At 46.5% G+C, this 27,470-nt stretch overlaps 1 protein-coding gene across 1 annotated transcript in view; it reads left to right on the top strand.

Moving 5' to 3' along the window:
- The first annotated feature begins 215 nt into the window (after window positions 1-215).
- Window positions 216-27,470, top strand: part of CCBE1 (collagen and calcium binding EGF domains 1) — a 235,653-nt gene continuing 208,398 nt past the window's right edge. The window contains exons 1-2 of the mRNA XM_060029157.1: window positions 216-680; window positions 1,119-1,199. Coding sequence (XP_059885140.1) covers window positions 550-680; window positions 1,119-1,199 — 212 coding nt within the window. The 5' untranslated portion in view covers window positions 216-549. The remainder of the gene's footprint in view (window positions 681-1,118; window positions 1,200-27,470) is intronic.

Raw genomic sequence — 27,470 nt, 5'->3', positions numbered from 1 at the left:
GGGGAGAAGCCAAAGATTAGCCTGACCCGGGTCCTTGGAAAGCAACCGACAACAGGAAGGAAGCTTATTAACCCCTCTGCTCCCCCTCCCTTTTCCCGGGGTGAGAATCGGCTCCTCCTCCCGGGCGTGCGACCCCGGGGTAAAATGCAAGCTGTCGCCTGCTTTCCGCACCCTGCGCGCGGCGCCCGGCGGAGGAAGAAGCAGGCGGCAAGGGCGCCGCCCCAGGCCGCGTGGAGCGAGTTCGTCTCTCCGGCGTGAACCTCCCGAGCGAGACGGCCTGGACCCCGCGACCGTCGCGCCAGCTAGGCACCGCAGGCGCCCCATTTCCCGGCCTCTCTTCGGAGCTGGCAGTCTGCACCCCAATCCCTAGCCTTAATCCTCCTCAACACCACGGCGCCACCAGCCCCGGTGCCTCGCGCAGGTGGCGCAAACGCCCCCGCCCTCGGGCGCCCCCTGCCGGGGAGAGGGAAGGCGGCGGTGGACGCGGAGGAGCCGGGCGCAGGGCGGGGAGAGAGCTCCGGCGCCGGGAAGAAGCCGGGAGCTTCCCTGATGGTGCCGCCGCCTCCGAGCCGGGGAGGAGCGGCGAGGGGGCAGCTGGGCAAGAGCCTGGGTCCGCTTCTGCTGCTCCTGGCGCTGGGACACACGTGGAGCTACCGAGAGGAGCCCGAGGACGGCGACAGGTAAGCGCTGCCGGTCCCTGCTTGGTGCGCCGCGGCTCTTGGGGTGCAGCCGGTGCCTCTTCCCCCCCACAGCGGTGAGCCTCACGCCCTCGCTTCCCCGGGCGCTCAATTGTTCTGGCTGACGTTAAACTCTGCTCCCGGGTGAGACCCTCCGCGCCCTTAGCCCTGGCTCCTCCATCTGTGGGTCGGGGCACCGAGATACCCGCGCGCCGCCTTCCTGCCGCCCTCCAGTGCCCCGTTTCTTCACCTTTTCTTTCCCCTGGGCCTGGGCTCCCTGCGTTGGACCCTCGCCGGGTCCACCCCTGACCCTGGAGTCCGCTCCGCGCCCGCGTTGGGGGAACCAGCGCCTGGTCGCCGCGCGGGACGCGGATGCCCAACGCGCGCTGTCCTCCGCTCTCCAGCGGAGAACCAATGAAGTTCCTCCAACTTTTTCCACAGAGAAATTTGCTCGGAAAACAAAATCGTCACGACCACATACCCGTGTCTGAAGCCTTCAGGCGAGCTCACGACGTGCTTCAGGTAAGTGTCGGGGCTCCACCGACTCCGTCCGTGCGCGCCCGGGCTGTTCGGGGAGGCGGCGCCGCGCAGGAGGGGCTTGGAGATCCGCTCGGGGACCGGGGCCACGGTGGTAGGTGCTGGGTGAGTGCCCCTCGGTGCAAACGCGTTCTTTTCTTTTGCGTGTGGTTTCTGCGCCGGAGCAATGATGGGCAACTGAGTGGCGGCGGCACCTAGAGTTCGTGCTCTTAGAACCTGAGGGGAGGTGGTTTACTGCTTCCTCGAATATTTGCGTGATGGTTGGAGGAAACGTTGAAAGTTTCGTAAAGAAAGCGGGTCGGATGGTGGGTGTAAACTATGCGGCATAACAAAGGTGAATGGCTGTTTTTGCGTTTGTTTTGAAAACCTAAAGGCATACAACCAGGAAATCCTTGGTTCTTGGCTATCTTTTGACTTTCTGCCAGGACAGAGTGTAACAGTGTCACGGCCTCTGTGGGCAGGAGGATGGGGGAGGACTGCGGGCATGACTTGGGTTAAGTGAAAGCGAAAAGCGTCAAGATGGTTGAGCCACAAGAAGAGGATCAGTCTTCCTGAAAATTCAGCTCACAGAGCCTGGGTGCTTGTTAAAGCTAAGCATGAATAGGGCTAGGGATTCTATACTGTGAAAAATGCTCCCAGGTGGTTCTGATTCTCAAGGTGAATCAGTGTTCCCTGCTTGTAATTTCTGGAGGTGAGGGTTGACTTGTCACCATAGGCTTCTGTGCCAGTGCCCTCCTTGGAAGGAGGTACCCACCATAAGCGCTTATCAGTTGCCTGCTTTTTAAAGGTTCTGTGGGAGGTACAGGGATCACACACTCCACCAGACTCCATCTCTGTCTCTGGGAATCGTGCACTGTTTGGGGTGCTAGGCTGACTATTGGGTAGTATAAGGTAACACAGCAATCCTCAAAAGTGAACTTGAAAGAGAAGGAAGTTGCACTAATGATGCGGTAGCAGATGAATCCTTTGAGCTGTTAAAAAAAAAAAAAAAAAAACCAAAAAAAGTGCTCAAAGGTTCAGGTGTAAGTGGTTACAGGGCTGGTCAGTTTAGGGGTACAAAGGCACCATCAGTTACATCACGTACCATGCTGCTTAAGTGAAGCAACGGTCAAGTCTTAGCCTTGGGAAGGGCGCCTTCTCTGGGAAGTGGGTGGTGACACTGAACGAGACATGTGAGTTAGTGGGGAAGAGGGAGTATGGTTCAGTTGGCACGTGAAGACTTGGAGAGGTTAACTGGGTAAGCAAGGTCACCCATCTGGAGACCTGACCTGGTGCTAGCCCTGTGTTTCATCCACACTATTTCTTAGGACACATTTTTTCCCCTGTCACCGCAGCATAAAACCTGTAATCTAACATGGAACGTATCCCTGAGACGGTTTGCTCATTTATTTGGTCCCTGAAGGGTAGACTGCACATAAGTCGGTGACAGTTACAGAAGGCACGTCCGATTTTCAGAAACCATGGGTGCCTGATTAGTGTTCGAAGCTGATTTCATTCGTTCAGCTGTTACTTGTTGCTTTTTATTTTTTAACAGAATTTAAAAACTGGTGTTTTTCTGCACTAAGCCTCTGTAGGAGACATTAGCAGTGTCTTGATATGTTTTCATTAACAGCTACTCAAAGAAACAGCTTAGAGAGCTAACAAAAAGGATATCTTATTTGTAGGAGAAAAGAGCTTAGAGGAGTGGGAGGATGTTTTCAGCTGAAGAAAATGGTAATGGTCCCTGTGAATGTTGTTTCTTTGGTTTTCCTTTAAGAGTTCTGTGTGTACTTCATTAGTCTGATACAATTGCTATAGTTTAGTACCTTCCTAAAGACAGTTGGCAGTTCCTGCCCCCGTTTTAGCCCCAAGAATGGAGGAATGCTGTGTGCTCTTCGGTCTGTGAATTCTGATTGTCCTGGCCCTGTAGACCCTTGCTACTCCCGGTGTGGTCTGGCACGGGCGTCTTCTGGGAGCTTGTATTGTCTCAGGCCCCTGCCCAGAACTCCTGAATCAGAACTTGCATGTGAACGAGATACGCATTAAGGCTTGAAGCGCTGCTATAGTAACCAGAGTCATGGTGCAGACCTGTTTGGACAGATCCTCTGGAGCTCAGAGGCCCCTGCAAGTGAGTTAGCTCTTCTACCACAGTAACTTAAAATCAGACAAAGAACCAGCCTTCCAGGAAATCGGACTCGTGGACTGTTGGCTGACCCTTAATTAAAGTGAAAGTAACGTAGCAGAGCTACTACTGTTCTGGGAATGCTTTCTGACTGCCTAGAATCCCACTCTTAGCAGATGTCTCTGGTGAATGGCTTTTTGCTGAAGAGAATGTATACCGGAAGTCACTCCTGAATTTAGAAGGTGGTCTTTTAACACTGGCTTTTGAAAACCCATGGACATGGAGGTATAGTAGATGTAACGTCTGATTTGCCATTATTCCTAAAAGTCATATGGAGACTGAGGTGATATGGAAAAGAGATGGGGTCGGAATACTCTGTCCTGGACCCCACCACGCTTGTACACTTCTGTTCTCCATGGTTTTACGTAAGCAGCACCTTTCCACTTAAGCCTTATATGAAATGACAGTTGGAAGATTTACTGTGTATTCACCAGTGTCCTATGCACTTTACATACATACAGCTGTAATCCTCAAAGCCACTCTGTAGCATGTGCGTTGCCTCAGTTTTACAGAGAGAACCGAAGCTCGGATTAAGTCCGCTTGCCCAGGGTCGCAAAGTTAATCCACGGGAGACTCGAGGTCAGACCCAGGTTTGTCTGAGTTCAAAGTCTGGGCCCTTTCATCATCCCGGTGGTGTCTACAGATGTGGCTGAACTTTCCAAATCTGACATCTAAGTAAGGAAGAAAACTATACATTTAGAGGCTATAAACTCGAAAGAAGTAGATAACTCTAGCAGCCCCTGTGACCGCAGTGGTTTTCTGAGTTACCGCTGCTCTTGATCTGTCTCAAACAATTGAGCTTCCCTTACCGTGTTATACACGACGTTGGTTCCTACATGCATAGCTTTCCTTCCTTGTAGGATTTCATCGTAATCACAGGGTCCGTCTCTAGGGACTCTACCCCAGTGTGCATTGAGCCAAGTCCCCAAAGCTGATGAAACACTGAGCGAACGCCTTTGGCAGCTTCATCGTAGAGGGCATGTTTGCTCAGCGCTACGCTCTGACATGGAGCGTATCGTTTTACCAGTAGTTAAGATTTCAGAGTGTGTGTGATTTATCTAGACTCTAAATTTATCCTAGCCAAAGCAAGCCCATAAAGTTATAATGGCACTTACCCCTCTGTGGCTATTAAAAGTTCTTCCTACAAGTTAACTTTTTTCCTCCTTTCCCAGACGATGTAGTTTTTGAACGAAAGGTCTGTGTTTACCTTTTCTTTATGGGGGTCTCATCAAGAAAATGATAGTCTTTTTAGAAATAACATGAGTGTAGGAAACATCAAGAAATCAACTTGTATTGAGTGAGCCTGTGTCCAATAAACATGTGCTAATTAACTCTTTGGATCCATTAATCAATTAAGGACTTGAGCCTCTGTTATGCGCTTAACATATTCCTAGAAAATGCTTGAGCGTAGTCCCTGGTCACGTTTTACAGACTTGAGTCTTAGACCGAGGCCTCTACGACTGTAACCAGTATACAATGTACATGATCGAGTTCAAAACTGTGTAGTTTATACTCTGATGGGGAAGAGATTAGAAGCAGCTACGAATGGCTTTATGGGCGGGAGAAGACTTGATTGTCCTTCAACGTGGTTCTTTAACAGAATGTTCGGTGTTTGTTGCATTAGCTGTGATCTTCAGCTCTGTGGTTCACAGACCTACAAGTAGAGGCTCTCAGCTGTATTTGTCCCATCAGTGCTGTCTCATGAGGGTCCTGTTCCCATGGGAAATAATGATATGGGGATGCAAAAACTCCCACTTAGGGTTTGGCAGCACTGTTGCATTATCTCAATTAAAATGTGGAAGTTAACATATTTCTGCAAATATGTTTATTTGGAAATTAGAGAGCAAGAAGGTGGCTTAGTTAGGGCGGCACCACCAGAGGGAGAGCCCCGGACTTTAGCTAAGTTTCCATTGGAGGAAGGGCTGGAGAATGTGCTATCTGGCAGGTTTCTAAGTCGCTACACAGGGCTTTGATGTCAAAACATCCACAGTAGAAACTCTCTTCCCCAGTTTGAATTCCAGCTCTACTGCTTCTGTGACCTTGAACATTTCTCAATCTGTACTCTAGTGCTCTCCTTTAAGTAAATGAGGGTCACGTTAGTACTGCAGTGATAGGGTTATAGTGAAGATGTAAATGAGTTGATATACATAGGAAGCGCTCAGTGAGTGCTGCCGCTCAGGCTCGCTGCTGTGTCTCCCCAAGTCTGGCGTGGTGAGTGCACAAGCTGGGCGCTCAGTAGACATCTGCTGAGTTTTGAGCTTTGCAGTAGACATTTTTGAAAGAGCAAATTCAGACCCTAGCCAGAAACCCTGAGGGTGTTTATAGCAGTCACACGTCAGCTGTTTTTAGTTGCCTCTCCAATTGTAGGCTGGCCCAGAAATCTAGTGCCTTGGGAAAATTATCAATACAAAAAGGATATCTTCTGCTTCCTGCCTCCTACCTGACTACACGATGTTCTCTATTCACGTAAGTATAAAAGTAGGCAGAAGGCATAGTTACCCCATTTTAGAGGCTCTTAGAGATCTGCCCCTTGTCCAGGGTCATGAAGGGTTTTATTGGCAGAGACAACTAGCGATTAGGTCCTCAGCCCAGTTCTGGTCCCTCCCTTCTCCCTCCCCGTTCTGTGGCCAGCATAGCTTAGAACCTGCTCTGAATCACTGTTGGCTTATTCAGGGCTTGTGGGCCCCCTTTAAGAAAGCATTTGTATCTTCATGACTACTGTCCATATTCTAACCATAAGGAGGAAGTAGTCCAAATATTAAGAACAGAGCAGGGGACGGATGGGGGTGGCTTGCGTGCAAAACTGCCTGAATCACAGATACGTTGGAGGCAGCCTCATGTTTCCCTGTTAGACCCTATCTCCCACTGGATGGTTAGCTTGCTGAGTGCCTGGTTCCTCTGTCCTCTCATGACTGTAGCCTCAGAGGCTAGCCCTGTGCCTGGACAGGGTCCATACACATTGTCACGTACACAGGATTCGGGGGATGAATGTTAATTTTACAAGTAAACAAGGAGATGTGACTGAAATCTTTCAGGTCTTCCAGAACTTCTGTTGCTATCCGAGTATGCCCGCTGCTTTCAGCTGAGTTTCTTTCTGCTGGAAAGCAGTTTGCTTACACCTGTGAGCTGCTGCCATTGTTTGCGTTAGTTCCCACCTTGACCGTTAAACTTTAATTGCTAATGTGTTACAGGTGCTGCTTCTGGCAGTTACATAGCTCATTCCATGGACTTGTTACTTTAAATAATACCTGAAGAGGATGTGGGCAGTCCTGCCCAGTGTGTTGATTGCCCTGTGGACGCTGGCTTTGAAGTGGTGGTGGATGCAGTTTTAAAGGGGATCTCGCTCCCTACCCACACCCTTTTCTTTAGCTTGAGCAGGTGTCAGGAGAGAGGGGGGGTGGAGGATGTTGGCCCAGGCAAGGTTCTCTCTCACTTTTCACTCATTCTCTAGGGAACAAGACAGAAGGGTAGGAAACAACCAACAATTGAACTGGCCACAATTGTGAACAGGACACAACTGGTGTCCTTTGAGACCAGGTCCAGTTGCTACACATTGTCCCCAAAGTTGTTGATGCCTGACTCGCTACATTCACTTCCCTTCATCTTTTCTAAGTGAAGCTGTGGGGTGGATGCACCCGGAAAAAGCAAATATGCTCTTTTTTCTAGAATACCCTATTTTCTCAGATGGTAGTTTGCATTCCAATCGGTAGTTTAAGTTCAGTGGTTCAGCTTACGCAAACTCACTACCTTCCTGTGCAGTGGGATCCTGGCTGCTCTGCGTTAGAGGGTCTGCCTGATTCGGGGCATTGCTGACTATCCAGCGAACGAAGGTCTCCATCCTTTCTCAGCTTATTGCTTCTAATTTGGGGGGTGAAAAGGTAATCAGCTGTAACATCGGCAGCTTCTCTTCTGCCAAGCCAGGTTCTTTTCCATATAAAGTCATTTACCAATTTCAGAGTTTTACCAGCGATTGCGTTCCTTGTTCAGAGCTTGCTATGTGCCGAGCACATTCTAGGCACCCAGAATACATATGTGAATAAGTCAGGAGAAACCCCCAAACCTCTGCCCTCATGGAATGCATGGATTTTAATTCAATTTATCTTTTTTAGTAAAGGAATTTCGAGCCAAGGATGTCCTTGGGGACGTTTGTTAGATGATTATCTTTGGCACACATCCGATGTTACATTTGGGGGGCCTAAGAGCTTAATTTCCTGTGGCCCAGCTGTATCGTTTCAGCAAAACAAACCCTACGGCTCCAGGCAGGGACACAAGAACCCGGGGACGGTGGTAACTAATGTGTTTTTCTTCTCCTAGCAGGAAGGGAACTAACACGTGCCACAAGTCCCTTCTAAGAATTATTGGAATGTGAAAGCATTCCAAAGAGAAGGCCAGTTCTCTGGCTGTGTGTCCTGTGAGACAGCATCAGAATGGGCCAACTAGGAACAGATACCTCGTGTGGACCCGGTTTGCCTCAGCCTAGGTTGCCCCATGTTTGCCAACAGTAACTTTAAGCAGCGTGTTAAGAGAAGGCGTGCCCCTCCTACATTCCTCGACTCCAATAACCCATTACAGGTCTGTGTTCATAAATGCATCTGAACTGTATGGACAACTTGTTTACATCCTGAAGTACCTGTATAGGGGTCGGAGTGGTGTTAACCTCTACATGTTTAATCCCAGTCAAGCAAAGTACATCTTTCTAGCTCCAAGGTATGATTCATGTGAGTCAAAACTAGGTGTGAAAGCTTGGAAGAACAACTATATTGCCTCCTTGTTTGGTGTGTTAGGACGTGAACCAGGTTATCTTTCCGCGCCCTTCATGACTTTAGAAACTTGGACCACGTCCATTCTAGCCTTTTCCATTCGCCACCTTTCCACCCCTTGGCCACTGCTCTGGGGTGTTCTCTGGTATTTGCCCGTGCTGGCGTGAGGCCCCCATCCTTAGTCCTCTGGGAGAAGTTGGAGCAGCTGTCGGTGGCTGCTGGTACAGAGAACCGGTGGGAAGCTGGGAGGGCCCTCTGCACTGGGATCTGGCTCGGAAAGTTTGGTATAAAGCAGGGATTGGCCTGCTTTAGTCGGGCAGGTGGCATGTCTTTATACAACCCAGGATCTAAGAATGCTTTTTACCTTGTTTAAAGGGTTAAACTGTGCAACAGACCTTACTTGGCCCCCAAACCTCAGATATTTACTGTCTGGCCCTCTTCAGGGAAAGTTTGCCAACTTCTAAAGTGCTGTCTTAATGCAAATACATCCATATATGACCTCATCCACAGGTCTGAGTCCTCAAGGGGGCAACCTTGAGGACCTTTAGGCTGCTGCCTCTTTGAGGCCTTTGCCTTTGTATTGCCTTATTGTATCTGGGTCTCTGGCCCGAGCATCTTTTCATTGTGACTTGATTTCCTGATCTCAAGGAATCAACTATAGTTATTATTGAGCTGGGACTTTATTTCCAGTCATCTTCCCTTAAATGATTCTCTAAGTGAATGTAACTCGTCGGGATGTTTTTAAGAAGCTGATTTTACTGCAGCTAGTTAAGTGCTGACTTACTGCTGCTTTTCTCTGTGTTCCCAGACTGGCCTTCCTTGCCAGTTGAGTAATCCTCGGATTGCCTTGGCTAGTTGCCCACCATCCTTAATTCCATATGTCCTTAATTCTCAGCTTGTGTAGTGATTGTCACATGCTTTGACTCAAAGCCAGCTCTCCATAAACTTGTTTTGAATTTCTACAGTGGAAGGCCTCACATTCAAAAATCCAATGAGAGTATAGATCTTATTTGAAGAACACACATCTAGAGAAAGTTATTTTCAATGAAGAGTGTCCTAAATCAGTGTTGCAACATTTCACTTTTCCTTTTACGGCTAAAAAGTGTCATAGGTTGGCTCAGTTGCACTGGGCCCAACATCAGTAATTAAACTTTTGAACTTAAACTCTGAACTGCCTTTTTAACAGTACCAGCTCTTTGATTCCATGAAGATCACGGAGACTCCTAGAGTGATGCCTTTCGACACTGAGGGTGGGGCAAAGCGGAGAAGGAAAGAACTACTGAAATACTCTGAGGAGAGAGAGGCAGAGTCTAATGGTATTTTGGAGAAGGGAAAGGAGGAAAATGTTGGAATGCACCGCTTGACATATTAGGCAGATAAAGAAATGCCCTGGGGTATAGCAAAGAAGAAAATTATAGGTATAAACACTTGATAAGGAGTAGAGAGTATCCTATGGAGATGAAGGCGGGTGAGAAAAAGATGTGGATATCAGTCATGTAGGAGCCTCTGACCTTGGTAACAGCCACTTTAATGGACTCAGCTGAACGGAGGTTAAATGAAAGGCAAACTAAGCTTATAAAGGTCGACAGATTGACAAATGCAATTTTTGTAACGTCCTGTGTGTGTTCAGCACTATTCCTTCAGAGGTCGGAGGCCGTCTAGAAGCCAGTGTGGAGACCAGGCTGTTAACTTCCCCTCCAGCTCTCCCCTCTCTTTGCTTCTACTTGGACTTGCTCTTGGTAACGTGTCCGTGTGTCACTCTGGAATCTTCCTATAGTGAAACGACTCACGGCTCTTGTGAAAAATGACAGGTCAGAGTGGAGGCTGGCTTCCTGGGAGCCCAGCAAGACCACAAGACTGTTCATTGGAGGCAAGGTCATTGCCCAGAAGGTGCACTGGAATTTAGTTCTGGCAGATTCTGAAAGCTTAGAGGAACCTAGAATGTAACATCAGTGGGGTTTTATCTCTGAGAAAGTTTGGCTGAAGGATTTTAAGTCTGTAAAAATCGACTTCAATTTTATGTCGGTTTTCTGGAAATCACTGCTGCCCATCAGCTGGGAGGGCATAGGGAAAGGTAAGTGTGAGGCTCTGCATAAAATCTACTTGGAGGTCACTTAATCGGGCTGCATTTTCTACCTGGAACACAGGTGAGAGGAGGGGAGGGAAAAGGGTGGGTCTGGGGGAACTTTGAACGCAAGAGCAGAGATCACAGAGAAACGCAGGCTTGTGTGATTTCCTCTGGTGGCCCTGTGTGAAGGCTCGCTCTCAGGAACTAGCTTGTTGTCCTGTGAATGCTCAAGTCCCGGAGCAGGTGTGTGGTGGAGCCAGACAGGCTGACGCCAGAGCCTGTTGTTAACCACTAGGCTCCTCTGAAAAGCCTGACAACTGTGGTTACCTTGCCTGCTGCCAACCATAAATTAAAGAGACGTTTAGACGAGGGAAGGAGGACGCTAGAAATAAGGATGTCAGTCCTGCTGGTAAAAAAAACATAAGTTGGACAAGTTACCAAAAGTAGACACATGAACCAACAACCTGTCCTGCCCCATGTTTGCCGGGAACGCCTCGGCAAACTACCGTAGACTGGGAAGCTTAAACTCGAGACTTTCTTGCAGTTCTGGAGGCTAGAGGTCTGGGACCAGTGTGGTGGCAGGGTTGATCCCTTCTGAGGCCTCTCCTTGACTTGCAGGTGGCTGTCTTCTCTCTGTGTCTTCCCAGGGTCTTCCTTCTGTGCTTGTGTGTCCTAATCTCTTCCTCTTACAAGGATACTACTACATACGGCATTAGAGCCCATTCTCATAACTCATTTTAACTCTGGCCTATTTAAAGCTTTGATCTCTAAATAATCACATTCTCCGGTACTGGTTTTAGGACTTCAATGTGTAGGTTTTGGGAGGACACAATTCAGCCCATCGTATCCCCCCACCAAAAAAGCCCAGCACACGCTGGGGCCATGTGACAAAGGGGACGGTTTTCATACACACTGATTTCCATGGGCGTCACTGTGCACGTGGTGACACTGAGTTATCCAATGAAATTAAAGTATCGTTAATACCGTTGAAGAAGAAAAACATGAAACCATAATGTTGTTTGTAGTGATCCCTTCTGTGGTACCTCCTCCTCTAGCTAAATGATGGAGGCTGTGATCTGTTCTAACTCCCTACATCAAGACGTCACTGTTGCAAATGCTGAGGTCCCCCCCCCCCCAGACCTACTGAATTAGAATCTGCATTCTAACAAGCGTCCCTAGGTGTTTCCTACGCACATTAAACTGGGAAGCGTTGTCCTGAACATCACTGTACCGTTCCGGGACTCCTTCCTCATGCGTGGCTCTTCTTTGCTTCCTACTTGCAAAACACTGCCTGTGGCTTTACAGCCTAGACTGCGCTTGGAATCACCTGGTGAGATTTATTTTCCTGCCTTTTTTTTTTTTTTTGGCGGTACGTGGGCCTCTCACTGTTGTGGCCTCTCCCGTTGCGGAGCACAGGCTCCTGACGCACAGGCTCAGCGGCCATGGCTTACGGGCCCAGCCGCTCCGCGGCATGTGGGATCCTCCCGGACCGGGGCACGAACCCATGTCCCCTGCATCGGCAGGCGGACTCCCAACCACTGCGCCACCAGGGAAGCCCACCTGGTGAGCTTTAAAAAAAAAAAAATTCCATTGTCCAGATTGATACCCTAGACCAGTTTCATCAAACTCTGGAGGTGGGTGCCAGACACTGGGAATTTTTGAAGCTCCTTGCACGATTCCATTATGCAGCCAAGGTTGAAAACCTTGGAGCAGAAAGCAAAAGGGGGTGAGCCGCCTGATTCCTTGCCAATGGAGAAATGGTCCCTGTTTCTTCCTTCTATGGCCATTAGGCCTGGGTCCTCATGTCTTGTGCAGTTACTGCAGGTCCACGCCCCTCGGCAGGGAAATTTACAGTTAGAGCTTGTGTTGGTGCCTGGTGTCTCCTGCTTCTTCTGTTGGGTCCTACTTTTTCCCTCCTGGCATCACCTTTCTCTTCTGAGTTGGATGGTTCGAGGGCAGTCAGGAGAGTGATGAAGTGGGCTGAGGTGGATCAAGAAAGGTGGTCCATTCCTCATGAGTGTTGTTTCTTAAGCTGATCAGTCCTAAATCGCCTGGTGCAAATTCCATCACTTTTCATTTCCTCTTGCAGCCTCTCAGCTTGGTGTCTGGAGCTACTTGGTGACCTTTGTTGAATTTTTTAAAAAATGTTTTGTTGCTGCACTGCATGAATTTTCTCCCAAGATATAAACATGGCTCAGCATATTATAAATGAAAGCTCTTCAGTGTCAAGCTGTGTCTTTCTTCCCTTGCAAGCATCAAACACACAGTTTTTTCCACTTAGTGTGATAGGAAATCTATGTGCTGGCAGAGATTCTCTTCCCATTCTGTTTTTGTGTTCCTCTTCAACTCTTCAGGCCTCCCCTCTGATAACTGAAGAAACTTCTCAACCCCCACCAAACACAAGGCTTTTTCTGGGGTTGCGTTAACTTTGTGCAAAACGCAACAATGTGCTCTGTGGTTTGACTGCATAGGTGTCACCTAAGCCCTGTATATACCATATGGCCGCGAACCAGGCAGTCCCCAAGGAGGTCCATATGGAATGCATCGTTACATACGTGTACAGTAAGTCCCCTACCTATGAATGAGTTCCCTTCCGAGCGCACATAAGACCAGTTTGTAAGTCCAACAAAGTTATTCCACTAACACAATCGGCTATATAGTACCGTACTGTAATAGGTTTATAATACTTCTCACACAAATAATATATAAAAACAAGCAAACAAAAAATATATATTTTTAATAGGAATAGAAAAGAATTTTATTTGAGCCTGAGGACTATAGCCCAAGAGAGACAGATTTAAGAAGTACTTAAACTGTGTTCCACCTGACTGCAAAATGGGGGAGGCTTATATAAGCAACAATCACAAAGTTAGTTAGTCACGTGAGTCGTGTATCAAGAATCATAATTGGAGCCGGCAGGAAGTCAGGATGCTTGACAGATAAGGATTGGTTGGGGTCTGAAGTGGTTGCACAGGTACAAGGGGAGACCTTGAGACCTAGGCGGCTGCTAGCAGATATTAAGAACGACTGATGGTATCCTTGAGTCTGATACAGTACAGAGAATTCAAGTTCTCAGTGATACAGGAACATGTCTGAAAGCACATCCACGATGGCCACCCGGCTCCATTTTGAATGCCTGAACCACAGTTATTCCCTTTTGATTTTTAAATGGTTAAATCAGATTTTAGTGGTTAAATCAGATGTACAGTGCCTGTTTGACAGGCCAGAAGACAGGCTGTTGTAGTTAGCATAAAGGTCAAGCCAAACCATGTGTAAGCCAGAATGACTTCCCATGTCTGTGACAATTACTTCCATCACTGGGTAAGATGGGAAGCCGTCGGAGGTTAGGAAGTAAGGGGGTGGCAGGATCTAATTTAACCTTAAAATAAAAGTCTCCCCAGCTACCGAGCAGAGACTCACTTGTGGGCCTCTCTCAGCCGTGGAAAAGAGGCTTTATTTTGAGGAATTGCGCAGGAAACCACGTATCTGAAGTATGTCAGTCATAGTTTCCAGGGGACAAACACGCCTGGGTAAAAGTAATCAGTTAAGTAGCATTTATTTTGAGAGTTGATAGTAAAGAATTATTGAAGAAAAAGCAACAGTAGTTGCATTTTCAGGCTGGTTTTGTGAATGATGTAGCAAAATGTTTGTGAAAACTGAAGAAGCACTTGATACCATTCTCCTTGGATATACGTGTATTTCTAGCTCAGAGGAATTATATATAATTTTGACAAATTCATTCTCCTGAAGCTGTCAAAAAATTAGGTCTTATTTTAGTTCTCCCTAAAAGTACTAAAATTGGCAGGAATAAGTACTATCTTTAGAATATACAGGTTAACATATATCCTTATTCCTTTGAGATCTTTTTGACCCATTTTAGAAGCTCTGGTTCTTCATCTTTATCAAGGGCAGAACTACCCAATTTTTTTTTTTTTTTTTTTTTGCGGTACGCGGGCCTCTCACTGTTGTGGCCTCTCCCGTTGCGGAGCACAGGCTCTGGACGCGCAGGCTCAGCGGCCATGGCTCACGGGCCCAGCCGCTCCACAGCATGTGGGATCTTCCCTGACCGGGGCACGAACCCGTGTCCCCTGCATCGGCAGGCGGACTCTCAACCACTGCGCCACCAGGGAAGCCCCAGAACTACCCAGTTTTTAAAAATACGCTGGATTAGGAAAAAAAATACCAAGAACAAAAACTTTGCTTGGTGTAAGAGACACCAGTTAGGGGAGGGTATCTTCTTGCTTAGAGTCAGACAGCTCAAGTGTTCAAGTATTCATCGGCAAGCACTTTCTCTTAATTTTCCCCACACTAAAGAACATGGTCCACGTGGATAGCCATATGAAGATTAATAATCTCATACTATGTAGTATGAACTACTACACGAGGACTAAAACATTTTTAATCTTACAGTACCTTGCAAAGTACAGTACAACAGCTGGCATCCAGGGGCTGGCATCGAGTGAACAGGCAAGAAGAGTTACTGACTGGAGGAGGTGAGGGATGGTAGAGCTGAGGATCGTCAGCAAGGGGAGACAGGGCGAGCTGCAATTTCACGCCTGACGCTGATGCCACAGGTCCCGGTTCCTTGCTGCATTCAATTCTATCTACCCTCTTAAAAAAACGGTCCAGTGGTGTTGGGTAGTAGCTTTCCTCTTTTCTCATCATAGATGACATCCTGGGTTTGAAATAAAGATACTGTACTACTGTACTCTGTATAGTACTGCACAGTAAAGTACTCAAAAGCACAACCACTTGTAGAGGACGCACGCACGTGACAATGTACGCCAGACACGTGAACTAACTTACACGACTGGGCGTGGGAATGCGTGAAAGTTCGCAACTTGTATGTAGGGGACTTACTGTAATTGCTATTCTAGTCAAAAAGAAAGATGCGGTCATGCTGATTAAATCATAGAAATAGAAGTTACTATAAATTAAGGAAATATAATTGCATTTCCTGGGTAGATGTGCTTCTGAGGTTCTTAATGAGGGATTTCTTTGAATTGGAGGCTGGCAAGACGCGAAGTGGTTCCTAAGTGACCTGAGTTCTTAAACTTCCAGAGTCTGTGACAGCATGATGAGTGTGGCATTCTATTAGAAAGTATATAATAGGAACGGGTAGTTAAAACTTTAGGCGAAGATGTGAAAGGATGCTGACGATTTACTAGGCATGTCTGCCACCCCAACTATCTTCGAGTCCTTTCCCAGAGACCCCTAGTATTTGGGAAACACATTTCCAGGTCATGGCTCACATGAAAATGATCATCTGTGGAGGGCACCTTGAGGTCAATGACAAAGGAAGCTTAAGGCTGGAGGCTCCGGTCCAGGAGGCTTCGGCAGTCCCGACTGCCGCTCTGGTGTGCCAGAGCAGGAGAGGTTGAGGTCGTGGCACACCTGGAGCCGTTTCTGGGTAGTCATTGCTGCTGGGGTCGGGGGGATGGTGTGCACCCATGGGGATGCTCCAGTGTAGACAACCCCCTTGCAGCGTTTGGCCATCGAGCTGTTTATTCACGCTGTACCTCCAAATTTTGCCTCTCCAGTGACTCCTTTCTTGGCTGTTATTAAGTCCAATTTCTCCTGTCCATCCTTTAAAATATGACTTGCATCATCTTTAGGCTGTTTATTCATCCCTTAGTTCATACACAGCTTGACTCTGGGTGGTCCTGACACACTTGGTATGTGCTCATTCCATTTGATGCGATGGAAGCCTTAGTTTGGGGAAGCCTACGGTGCTGCAGGGACCATAATTAAGTCCTCTTGCCCTGAAGAGGGGAAGGTTTCATCCATACTTCTTAGGACTCTGCAGCTGAGAGGCTTGGCTCCCAAAGGAAAGTACCATCGTGAAGATGAGGGGAAAACACCTTCTTAGAGAAGCGTGTAAGGGAAGAATCGTGCTTTCTAGTCGCTACAAAAGAGCGCAAGAAGGAGGTAATTGTCTCTTTTTAAAACTTTACCTTTTTGTATATGATAGCAGTACTTGCTCTTTACGTGTTTTACATCATGAATGACTGGGAACTGGAGATCCTCCATAATCTTGCCCCTCCAGGATAATGACAGCCAAGGACTGGAGTGTATTTTCCTGATCTTTTCTGTGCCTTTACTAACGGACATACTCGTAGTTATTACTTGCGGACATAACGTAGTTATTACTTACAGAAACAGGTTTGTTCTGTGGTCGCTTTTTTCACGTAACAATAGGTAAAGAACGCTTACCATTACGCGGAATGCTAATTCATTTTTACCACATAGTATTTTTATTGCATGGATGCATCCTAATTCATCTCTTCACTGGAGAGCTGCTTCTTAAGCAGTTAGCAGACGCTGAGGGTTTTGGTGGGTTCAGGCTTTACATTTAAGGTGCAAACTTCAAATATATCAGGTTTTACCTAAACGAATCAGGAGGGAAGAATCTAGAGTCACCAGATAGCATTTTGGTCTGGAAGCTGCAGGACATGGCCTTTAGTGTACAGCTCTACCGCTGCCCTCCTAGGATTCCTGTAACCCTCTGGCTCTGGTCCTAGGTGTGGGATGGTGGGACTTTGACCAGGTTCCTTCTAACTCTGGTGGTCTGTGACTGATCTCTCCCTTCCTCACGGAGAGCTAAGCCAAAGGAAGCCGGCTTCGTTTATAGCCCAGGGGATTTGCTTCACCTGGAGATACTGTGGGACAGTCTGGGTACTTATCTCTAATCAGCCTGAAAAGCAAGATAGCCATCTGTGAGCTGTCATCTCTTAAATGCCTTTGGTAGTTTTTCTTAACCCAGTTACTTAAAGGGAAAAAAAGTCTTTTTACTCTCCAGGTATATACTGTTGAAAGTGAGGTCCTCTTTGCTGCAAACGCATGCTGGGTGAGCACAGGGGTCCATCTTTCTCGGCACAAGTGTTACGCTCTCTCCTTACGCCCGCCACTGCTGTTTGCTTTTCCTTCTGCTTTCTTTCCAGGTGTGCTGCCCCACAGAATAAGGAGGGTGGAGTATCAATTTCCTCTCCTAAGGCAGAGCCTTACTGCCATGGCGGACCTCCCCCTTTCTAGAAAGGAGAAATTGTTTAACTTGGGGAGACATGGTAATAAAGATGGGAAGGAAGGGTGACCTCAGGTGACAAGGCTTTCTCGTAAAATCTCCTTCACATCTTTTATCCTAACGTACTGGGCTTAATATTTGTCTTAAAGTTCCACAGAAATTTTATTACAAACATGTTTCAACACATGTATATCCTTTGGAGTTTACTTTTCCAAGGGTCCTTGGAAAGACTTCATGTGCTAATTGGCCTCCTGCAGCCGAGTTGCCAGTATGATCATGCCGCTGCCCTCGTTCTGGCTCCATATTTGGCTGTCTGGCCAAGGGGAATAGATGATGAAACAAGGCTGTTAGCTACATAATTTAGATTAAGGGCTTTTTTGGGTGTGTTTGTTTCAGCCAGATTTACCCACATGAAAGGATGAGGCTTCTCTCGAATTACCCAGATAATGATCAGATTTTTAATACCCTTCTCCATGCTTAGGTGGTCCTAGTTTTTAACAAAATGGTATTACACTTGAGTTTTGAACTAAATCAACAGGCTCCTCGTTCATTTGAAGCTTGATTTTTTATTTTTCTGCTCACTTTCTCTTTTGCACCCTAGCTTGCCTTGTCCACATCTTTTTTTTTAACATCTTTATTGGAGTATAATTGCTTTACAGTGGTGTAAACTAACTCTACAGTTAGTTTCTGTTTTATAACAAAATGAACATATATCCCCATATCTCTTCCCTCTTGCGTCTCCCTCCCACCCACCGTCCCTATCCCACCCCTCTAGGTGGTCACAAAGCACCGAGCTGATCTCCCTGTGCTATGTGACTGCTTCCCACTAGCTATATTTTACATTTGGTAGTGTATATATGTCCATATATATACTACCACTCTCACTTTGTCCACATCCTTTTGAAAGAGTTTTCGTTAGGGTGGGCTTGTAATTTGGATGGAAATAAATCTCTATGGCAGCCTTTGCTTTTCAGTGTACTTTACTTGCGTCGTAATCATAAAGAAAATGTGCAAACTTACCTTTTTTGGAAGATGAGGAAAAGCTGACCATATTTTCCTTCCATGTATTTAATTATGAAAACTTCAAATAACTCTACAAGAAAATTTCCATGTGCTCATCAGTAATTAAGATTTTGCACCATTTGCTTTATCTCTTTTATTTTCTAAAGTATATTAAACTCCAGACATGTCATTTTACCACAATATATTTTAGTATTCATCCCTAAGAGAGAGTTTTTTCACACTGCTAAAATGTCATCATACCCAAAAGTTTTAAACATCCCCCCACAATAAACTTTGGGTTTTGTGGAGTTCTCTCTCTTGAATTAAGTCATATGGGTGAAGGGGGTACCTCTGTCACCACTAATGATTGATCTTACTTTTGAACAGGTGTGTGTATTTCTGAGAGTTTCTAGAATAGAAATCCCATACTGTACCTAGCATGCCACATTGTAGCACCATTTGTAGTAGGGTGGAACTCTGTATGAGGCCATGGCCCAGGGATAGTTAGTTTCACAAGTATTGTGACATTTTATACTTATCGGTATTTATATTTTACTTACATTTAGGGTTTAGGGGCCTTTTAAACCCAAATGAACAGGCCTTTAAAATTTTTTTTTAAAAATTTATACAGTTTTTAAAGGTTACTTTCCATTTACAGTTACTACAAAATATTGGCTCTATTCCCCATATTGTATAATACATCCCGAGCCAATAGTTTGTACCTCCCCTGCCCCCCCCACCGCCCCACACACTGGTACCCACTAGTTTGTTCTCTATATCTGTGAGTCGTCTTTTTTTGAACAGGCCTTGCTTCGCACTATTGGTGGCAAAACTGTATTCACTGACACTCAATACATTAGCTTCACTAATAACAAAAACAAAGCAACTTAGATTTTCTGAAATGAAAGGGAGCCATAATTGTTCTTTTGTCTTTATTCTGATGTCTATTCATGTACCTTTTCAATGTTTTGTTAAAAACATATTTAAGGGCTTCCCTGGTGGCGCAGTGGTTGAGAGTCCGCCTGCCGATGCAGGGGACACGGGTTCGTGTCCCAGTCTGGGAAGATCCCACATGCCGTGGAGCGGCTGGGCCCGTGGGCCATGGCTGCTGAGCCTGCACGTCTGGAGCCTGTGCTCCACAATGGGAGAGGCCACAACAGTGAGAGGCCCGCCTGCGGCGAGCCGTTTCTGACCGGCAGAATAACGAGCCGCCACACGCAAGATTCTTCTCGTATCACACTTTATTGAAGCACAGCTTGGTTGAAGAAAGATGGAAGGAAGACCCCGCAATCCTATAGCAGTCTGCTTATATAGGGATTAAGAACATGTGTCGCTCTGTGATTGGCTTTCGCCGATGGTGCGATTTGTGAGCCAGCATCGGATAGGTCGCTACTTTAAAACCTCATTAGTATACTTAGCGCAAGCGCAGTGGCCACAGGAAGGATGACTCAACTTATTTCAGCTTCCTGCCGCGTAGCAGTTAGCTGACCGCGCCCTACACCCGCCTACCACAAAAAAAAAAAAAAAATTTAAAATCAACGGTATAATTTACTCTCTGCGTAGTTAACATCTTACAGACACGATAGTTTTAAATATTTAAATTACACCAAGGCTGGTAAGACAAACAGCGGGCCCTCAACCCCTCTCAGACCTTCTGGTTCCACAGAAACTGTTCCAGTTTTTCAACCTTATTCTTAATGTTTGCGTCCATACCGCTAAATAACTTGTATTACAGCATAATTTATTTTTATTTTCCGGTACTGTCTTTTGACTTCCCTCTATGAGAGGAGAGAGCTTGGCTGTCAGCCACCATCCACACTTATTTCCCCTCTTTGCATCGTCTCGGTATAGTTCTGGATAGGTTGGTTTTCGTTGTCTACGTTATGACTGCAGAGATGTTATTGACATCTCATCCCTACTTGAACGCAATGACTCCTCTTTTTCCTACTGTATTTTGCCTTCCCTATAATTCATAATTGTCCTATCTTTTGCCTTTTAAAAAAAAGTACAGAAATACGAGTCCAACCCCCAAGCTGCCCTCATTTGTATAAAGTCCCTCTCAATATAGTCAAACTTAATAGGTGTCCTATCGTTTCACCCATCTTGAAGAAGTTCCTCGCAAAACCTCGAGGTCTGCTGTGATCCAGGCTCGTTTCTTTAAGCCTGTTGTGGCCTCGGGAGTTCCCTTACTGTCTTGTGAGCCTGGGAAATCTCTCTGGTGTCAGGTTCCAGGTTTCCTGGATCCCATATTTTCCCCTTTCCTGATTTACTCCTTTAGGTGGAGCATATAGTCTAGCACTTCCCCGAGAAAAAAGGGTCTTGGGAGGGGTATTTTTTGGGGGGGGTTGGCAGTTCATGCATCCAGCCGACTTGGTCTCTGCCGGATGCCTTTATGACATTTCAAAGGTAACACGTCCAAACAGACTGATTTTGACTCTCCCTCCCCGCTCCCGACACACAACCTGCTGCCCTCACTTGTGGTGCTAATACCCGGTGAGTCGCTCTAGACAGAAATGCAGAAGCAATTTTAGATCATCGCTTTTCACATCCTCTGCATCCGGTCTCTCATCACATATATTCGAGTCTGGGCTCTGTCTCCTCTGCTACCATCACCTTTGGCCTGAACCATTGCAGCTCTTTGCTTCCTGTCCTGTCTCTTACAGTCTGTTCCCGTGCAGCAGAAAGTGAGATCCTGAACCTTATAACAGATGCTGTCTAACCCAGGTTTAAAATCCTTCAGTGCCTTCTCATTACCCTCGAAACAAAATCTCTACTCCTCACCCAAGGCTGTAAGACCCTGAGTGATCGGACCCCTGCTCGTCCCCCCTTGTCGTGTGTTATCCTTCCTCAGTTTAGCTCAGTCTCCTCCTGTCTTGGAATGACCGTCTTACTTGTCTCAGCTTGTTGCTCGTTCTGTTCTCTCTGCCTGGATAAAAGGTCTTCCCCTTGCTTTTTTAAAAACCACTAATCCCAGCTTCCAATAATTCAGAATTCAGTGTCACCACCTCTGTGAGGTGTTTCCCAAGCCCCCTACTGACAAGTACATCTCCCTGTCCTTATGGGTCTCTATTTCAGGTCCTTGTTTTATTCTGTTATAGCACTTAAAACCATTTGTAGCTTATTTTGTCTCCCCCTGACTAGAGGAGGACAGGGGCCGTGCCTGTTTCAATTATTTTTGTATCCTGTGTGCCTAGGGCAGTGCTTGGTCCATTTTCCCTGCAGAATACATGTCTGTGATAAGGGTAAATGAATACATATGGTTTCTGTATAGTAAGATCATTCTCTGAAACAAAGCCATGTTTATTATGTGGATTTGAATTTATCCTTGGATCTATTCCAGATATGTAAGGCAGTTTACAATACATAAAACATGAAGAGATAGCATATATTAAAAGGACAAAAAAAGGCTGGAAACTTAAGAAATGGAGCCAGCTTTGAGGGTAAGAATGTGCTACGGGTGGGCCATTGGGCTCTGAGCTTTTTAGCAGCCAGTGAGAAAAGATCGGTTATACGAGTCCATGTGGTAAAAAGCTGAACATTGCCTGGGAGAACTACAGCTGTTCTTTGTGTTAAGACCAAAGAGAAGTTTCACTCAGGCATCACTGTGAAAATACATAACGTGATGAAAATCATCCCTATACTGGACACAGTAAGTTTCATAGGAACAGTCCTTACAATGACCTTCAAATGTAGACCGCCGCTGTCCTGTCAAGTACAGCTTGCTTAAGGCCCATGGATGGGGCCTGTATGATGCCGTCGAGGCTCTATGTGCCGCATAATGACTGCTGTATGTGCTGTGTGATGGTGGCTGTTGTTAATTTGGTTTATGGCTCTGCCTGTTTCAGGAGATTACCTACGTGGTGGGTGGGGAATACACTTTTGGGCTTTTATTTGTAACTTCCTCTGTGTCCTAACCAAATACTGGTGGCCATTACCACGGCATTTTCTTTCGTACTTGATCCTGTTAAAATATCTTTAGAGATCCCACTTCTTTCCTTCCAGACTTCTCTGCCACCTTCTATCCAATCTCTAGGTCTGGTGATATACTTCCTCTGGCAGCATCTTCTAGCTTAAACAGTGTCTGTCTCCCAGATGGTACTCTGAGAACGTCCGAACCTTCTTTATCTTCATATTTGGTAACTGTCCCTTCACTGTGGATGGACCAGCTATCTCCTCTCTCCTGAACGCTGTGGGCCTTTCCCTTAAGAGCTTAGACATGTTCACAGTCACTGGGATTCTAAAGAGAGTGGAGATTAAAAGACTGAGGAAGTTCTTTTCCTTAGCTTTGTAAAGTCAGTCTTTGAATGTGGGAGCTGTCCACTTAGAGTGAGGCTGCACAGAGCAGATCTGTACTGCAAGGAACAGAAACGTTCATGAGAATTTCATAACCCTGTGTGTGCGTGTGCACGTGTGGGTGTGTGGGTGGCAGGTGATGTTGCTGTACATTTTAGCTGACGTTGCTTGATTTTTTTTTCCTCTATAAACAGCCCAAAGTGAAACCAGTCACTGGACATAGCAATCATAGAGGATGAGCCGAATTAAGAGATTTTACTTAGCACCACGGGTAGGATACAGTGCAGACATTCCTTCTGCGGGATCAGCTTCAACACCACACATTGGATACAGTGCAACAGATTAGAGAATGCCCTTTGCATCACAAAGCAATCACTGTCCGTAAGGAAGCTTTCCTTCAGGAGCTAGACGTGCTCGTGGCAACAGCAGCTGTTGGGACGCTTGGTTTGGGCAGCTGACTGGCTTTGGGGGTCTCTCCTTCAACGTTCTTCCTGACCTAAGTTGCATTTAACTTTGGGGGCTTTAACCCTCCCGTTTCCATTTGATGCTTTATGAAAAGCCATTGGCGATAAAGATGAGTTTAAGAAAGTACAAATGATAGTCTTGAAGATAGAAAAGGAAAGGCCTTTTGAACAAAATTTGGATCTGATTAAATGCTGGATTTGCTCAGGGATGTTTAGGTTTTACAGCCACAAACCATTGTTACTAATTCCTACAGAAAATAACTTTTATTGTAAACCTGAAGCTTGAGATCCTAAAGCCATTTTCGCCCTGGGAGCAATTTTTTTTTTTTTTTTTTTTTTGCGATATGCGGGCCTCTCACTGCTGTGGCCTCTCCCATTGCGGAGCACAGGCTCCGGATGCACAGGCTTAGCGGCCACGGCTCATGGGCCCAGCCGCTCTGCGGCATGTGGGATCCTCCCGGACCGGGGCATGAACCTGTGTCCCCTGCATCGGCAGGCGGACTCTCAACCACTGCGCCACCAGGGAAGCCCGAGCAATTATTTTTATAATACAGTTGCTGATTATACAAGATTTCTTAGACATGCAAATACTGTGTAATAGCAGAAGAGATTGTATTGTTTTTCTGGACAGTGCCAAATATGCACTTAGAAACATAAATTTTGGTTGTGTTCAGAAATACGGACTTTGCTTGTAATAACTGTAAATATGTATTGAGCACGTACTGTGTCCCAGGCGCTGTGTTAAAGCAGTATGTGATTTTCTTTACCCCTCTGGGCAATCTTCTGAGTAACTGCAGTTACCCTTTGAACAATGCAGAGGTTGGGGGTGCTGACCCTCCACAGTCAAAAATCTGGTATAACTTGTAGTCGGGCCCTTCTGCACCCCTGGCTGTATTTACTGCTGAAACATATTCGAGTGTAAGTGGACATGTGGAGTTCAAACCCCTGTTCAAGGGTCAACTGTTCTTGATCATTTTACAGTTGAGATAAATTAAAGCTTATCCTGTCGAGCAACTTTCTCAACATCACTTGGCTTGTAAGTGGTAGAGCCATGGTATAGTGTGTCCAATTTTTAGTTTATCCTTGATTCATTCCTTAATCAGCACTTTGTTTCTTCTAGTCATCTATTGCTGCGTAACACACTACCCGAACTCTTCGTGGCCTGAAACAATGATCTTTTGGCTCGCGGTTCTGTGGGTTTGTAGTTTGGGCAGGACTCGCCAGGGATGGGTTGGCTCTGCTCCATGTGGTCCTGGCTGGGGGTTGCGGGGAGGACTCAGCAGGGGCTGGAGGAACCAAGATGGCAGGAGTCATGTCGTGGGAGGTGTGCTTGGTGCCGGCCGCCAGCCTCAGTGCCTCCGCTGTCCTCCAGGTCACCCCTCCCCACCTGTACCCTCATCGTTCAGTAGTCTGGGCGGGCTACTCATTCCAAGAGCACAGAGATGGAAGCGGTGCAAGGTGGAAGCTTCGAAGGCCTAAATTATTGAAGGCTGGAGCTTGTATTGGTCACTTTCACTGTATACTGTTGATCAAAGCAAGGAATAGAGGGCCAGCCCAGATTCAAGGGAGGTGGCCTGTGCAGCTGCATGGGAGGATTGTTGGAGGCTGTTTTTGTAGGTCTCAAAGCTGTAGATCTCTAAACACCACCACCCCGTGGACCATAATCCTTCTTCACTTGATGTCTTTTTTTTTTCCTCTTGACTTCTAGTCTCATGGGGCTAGTATGATTCTCCAAACAGCTACTCCAGCCATTCTTTTGCTATGTCTTGTATTCCCTCTTGATTTCTGTGCATAATAGCAGTTTAGAGCTCTTGGCCCCAAGTTCTAGTCCAGTTATGCCTGCATTAATGCACTATTATCCAATGAATAAAGACAGTCCCCATGTCCACCACTAAAGGCCTTGCTACTTTCTTCTCTGTCCTTTTGAATGTTCAAGTTCCATTCTTCTCTTGCTTGAATTCGTTATCTCTGTACTTAACTCCAAACCAGCATCCTGCCTCCCTTCTTGTTGCCGTGGGGCCACCATCTTCCTGGCTCATTAAACCTACTTTTTTGGTGTGAGTTTTGATCTTCCTTCCATTCCCTCCATCCTTTCCTCTATCTAATCCAACACCTAATAAGAGCCTTTGAACATGCCTTTTTTTTTTTTTTTTTTTTTTTTTTTTTTTTTTTTTTTTTTGCGGTACGCAGGCCTCTCACTGTTGTGGCCTCGTCCGTTGCGGAGCACAGGCTCCGGACGCGCAGGCTCAGTGGCCATGGCTCACGGGCCCAGCCGCTCCGCGGCATGTGGGATTTTCCCGGACCGGGGCACGAACCCGTGTCCCCTGCATTGGCAGGCGGACACTCAATCACTGCGCCACCAGGGAAGCCCCTGAATATACCTTTTTTTCTTCCCTTCACCTCTCATGTTCAGGCTTGTATCACCTCATCCCTCACTTAACAGTGTGTTCAACGTAATCACCCTCCCGGCCTTATCTCTTCCTACTCCACTCCTCTTCCTGCAGCTGCTGGTCTTTGGAAATGCAGTTAACAAAACCTACGTTCTTGTCACTTACCTCCTCAAGGACCCTCTCCTCCTTCTGGTCATTTCTTATTGTTGGGCACTTGAATGGCTTTCTTAGTTTGCAGGACCTGCCAGCAGCTTGCCTCCCCCAAACTCTGATGTTTAAGTGAGAATTCTCCCCTAGTGGTATTCAGCTACTCTCTGCAGAGCTCTGTGCGAGGCCAAATTGTAGCACAGCTTTGAATGTCAGTCTTTGGGTTTAGATTTTACTTGGAAAGCTTTCCAAAATGCTTTGTACAATGGAGTGATAAGATGGAACACTGCTTGGGAAGACTGATGTAGGCTGGTGGGGTGCCTGGTAGTGAATAGAATGTTTTGCTAAGGAAGAGACAGGCAGATCTACTTGGAAGTTGTGGCCCTGGGGAGGTGGTTACATAGTTGGGGTTGTATAGGCTGTAAGCCATCCCATTGCTGTGAACACACATGCATGACTTTAGGCAAGTCTGAATTATGAGGAAGGCTGATAACATCTCCAGCCTCATACGTCTTCCCTTTAGGGATCATCCTTTCCATCCTAAGCCCACATTTCCTCATCTCAGACGTGGGTCGATATTTCACTTATTTTTTCCCCACCTTAGAGGAAAGAATCTGTTACCGTTTATATATTGATTGAAAATTGCAGCGGATAGAATGCTTGTATCCTCCCCCAAATTCATGTATTGAAACCTAATTCCCAGTCTGATGGTATTTGGAGGTGTTGCCTTTGGGAGGTGATTAGGTCAGGAGGGTGGAGCCCTCAAGAGCGGGATTTGTGCCCTTATAAAAGAGGCCAGAGAGCCCTTTGTGCCATGTGAGGCTACAGCAAGAAGACAGCCGTCTGTGAACCAGGAAGAGCTTTCACCAGACACTGAATCTGCTGTCACCCTGATTGTGGACTCTTTCCAGTCTCCAGAACTCTGAGAAGTGTATGTTGTTTAAGCCACCCAGTCTGTGGTCTTGTTACAGGAGTCTGAACAGACTAAGAAAAACATTCTTACAAAAGTGTTCATTTCTTTAGTTGTGGGATGAAAAAATTAATGGGAATGATACTGTAACCATAATAAACATAACACTTCTGGGTCTTGCCTTTAATTAAACAAAAAAAAACCCAGCATACTCTTCTCTTCTCCTGTCCTGCTTTCCTGCTGCCTGGAACACAGACATAGTATAGGAGCTAAAATAGAATTACATGTTGGGGGTGGAACAGCAAGATGCAGTAGCCCGTCAGCACATTGCCTGGGTTGTTCACGCACATTGTAGAAGCAAGAGAAATAAACATTAATCAAGTCAGTTATTTGACTCTGTAGCAGACAAATAGACATTCAAGCTAATGGAACATCTGTAATGACAATGATCACAGCTCCCATTTGTTGAGCACCCAATCTGTGCTGCACACTGGGTGCATTTTATACAGTGACCCCACAAGGTTGGTAATCTGTACATCTTTCACCTAAGGAAACAAGCTGGATGTGGCTAATAAACTTGACCATGGTCCTGTTCCTGGGAGGTGCCCCTGCAGCCTGGGCTCCATCTGGGTCTGCCTGACCCCCATCTGGGTCTGCCTGACTCCAGGCTCAGGGGCTTCTCATTGTGCCGCTGACACCCATGTCTGCCCAGAAGTTCATGGAGAGACCTGAGGAACCCCAAGTGATACCCAGGCTGCTCATTTCTAGTCCTTCATGATGTCTGGGGGCAAAGTCATCAGGGCATAATAGGTCTTTCTCCTGTCTGAGCCTTTGGGCACATGAAGCTCTGCTGGAGACCTGGGTCTGCAGGCAACTTTCCTGCAGCTGCAGGGACAGGCCTGGGCTGCTACCACTGCACACAGGTCCTGAGGGGGATGGTCCCAAATCTCCCCTCCCTTGCCTTAAATCCTCTCTCAGCTACGGGATTCTCCTTGTTACTGCACCCTCCAGCACTGTGGTCATGGCCAGGATATCTTTGC

Source organism: Delphinus delphis, chromosome 13 (assembly GCF_949987515.2).
Source record: "Delphinus delphis chromosome 13, mDelDel1.2, whole genome shotgun sequence".
Lineage (NCBI taxonomy): Eukaryota > Metazoa > Chordata > Mammalia > Artiodactyla > Delphinidae > Delphinus > Delphinus delphis.
The sequence above is the reverse complement of the archived record's forward strand: the minus strand, read 5'-3'. Positions and strand labels throughout refer to the sequence as shown.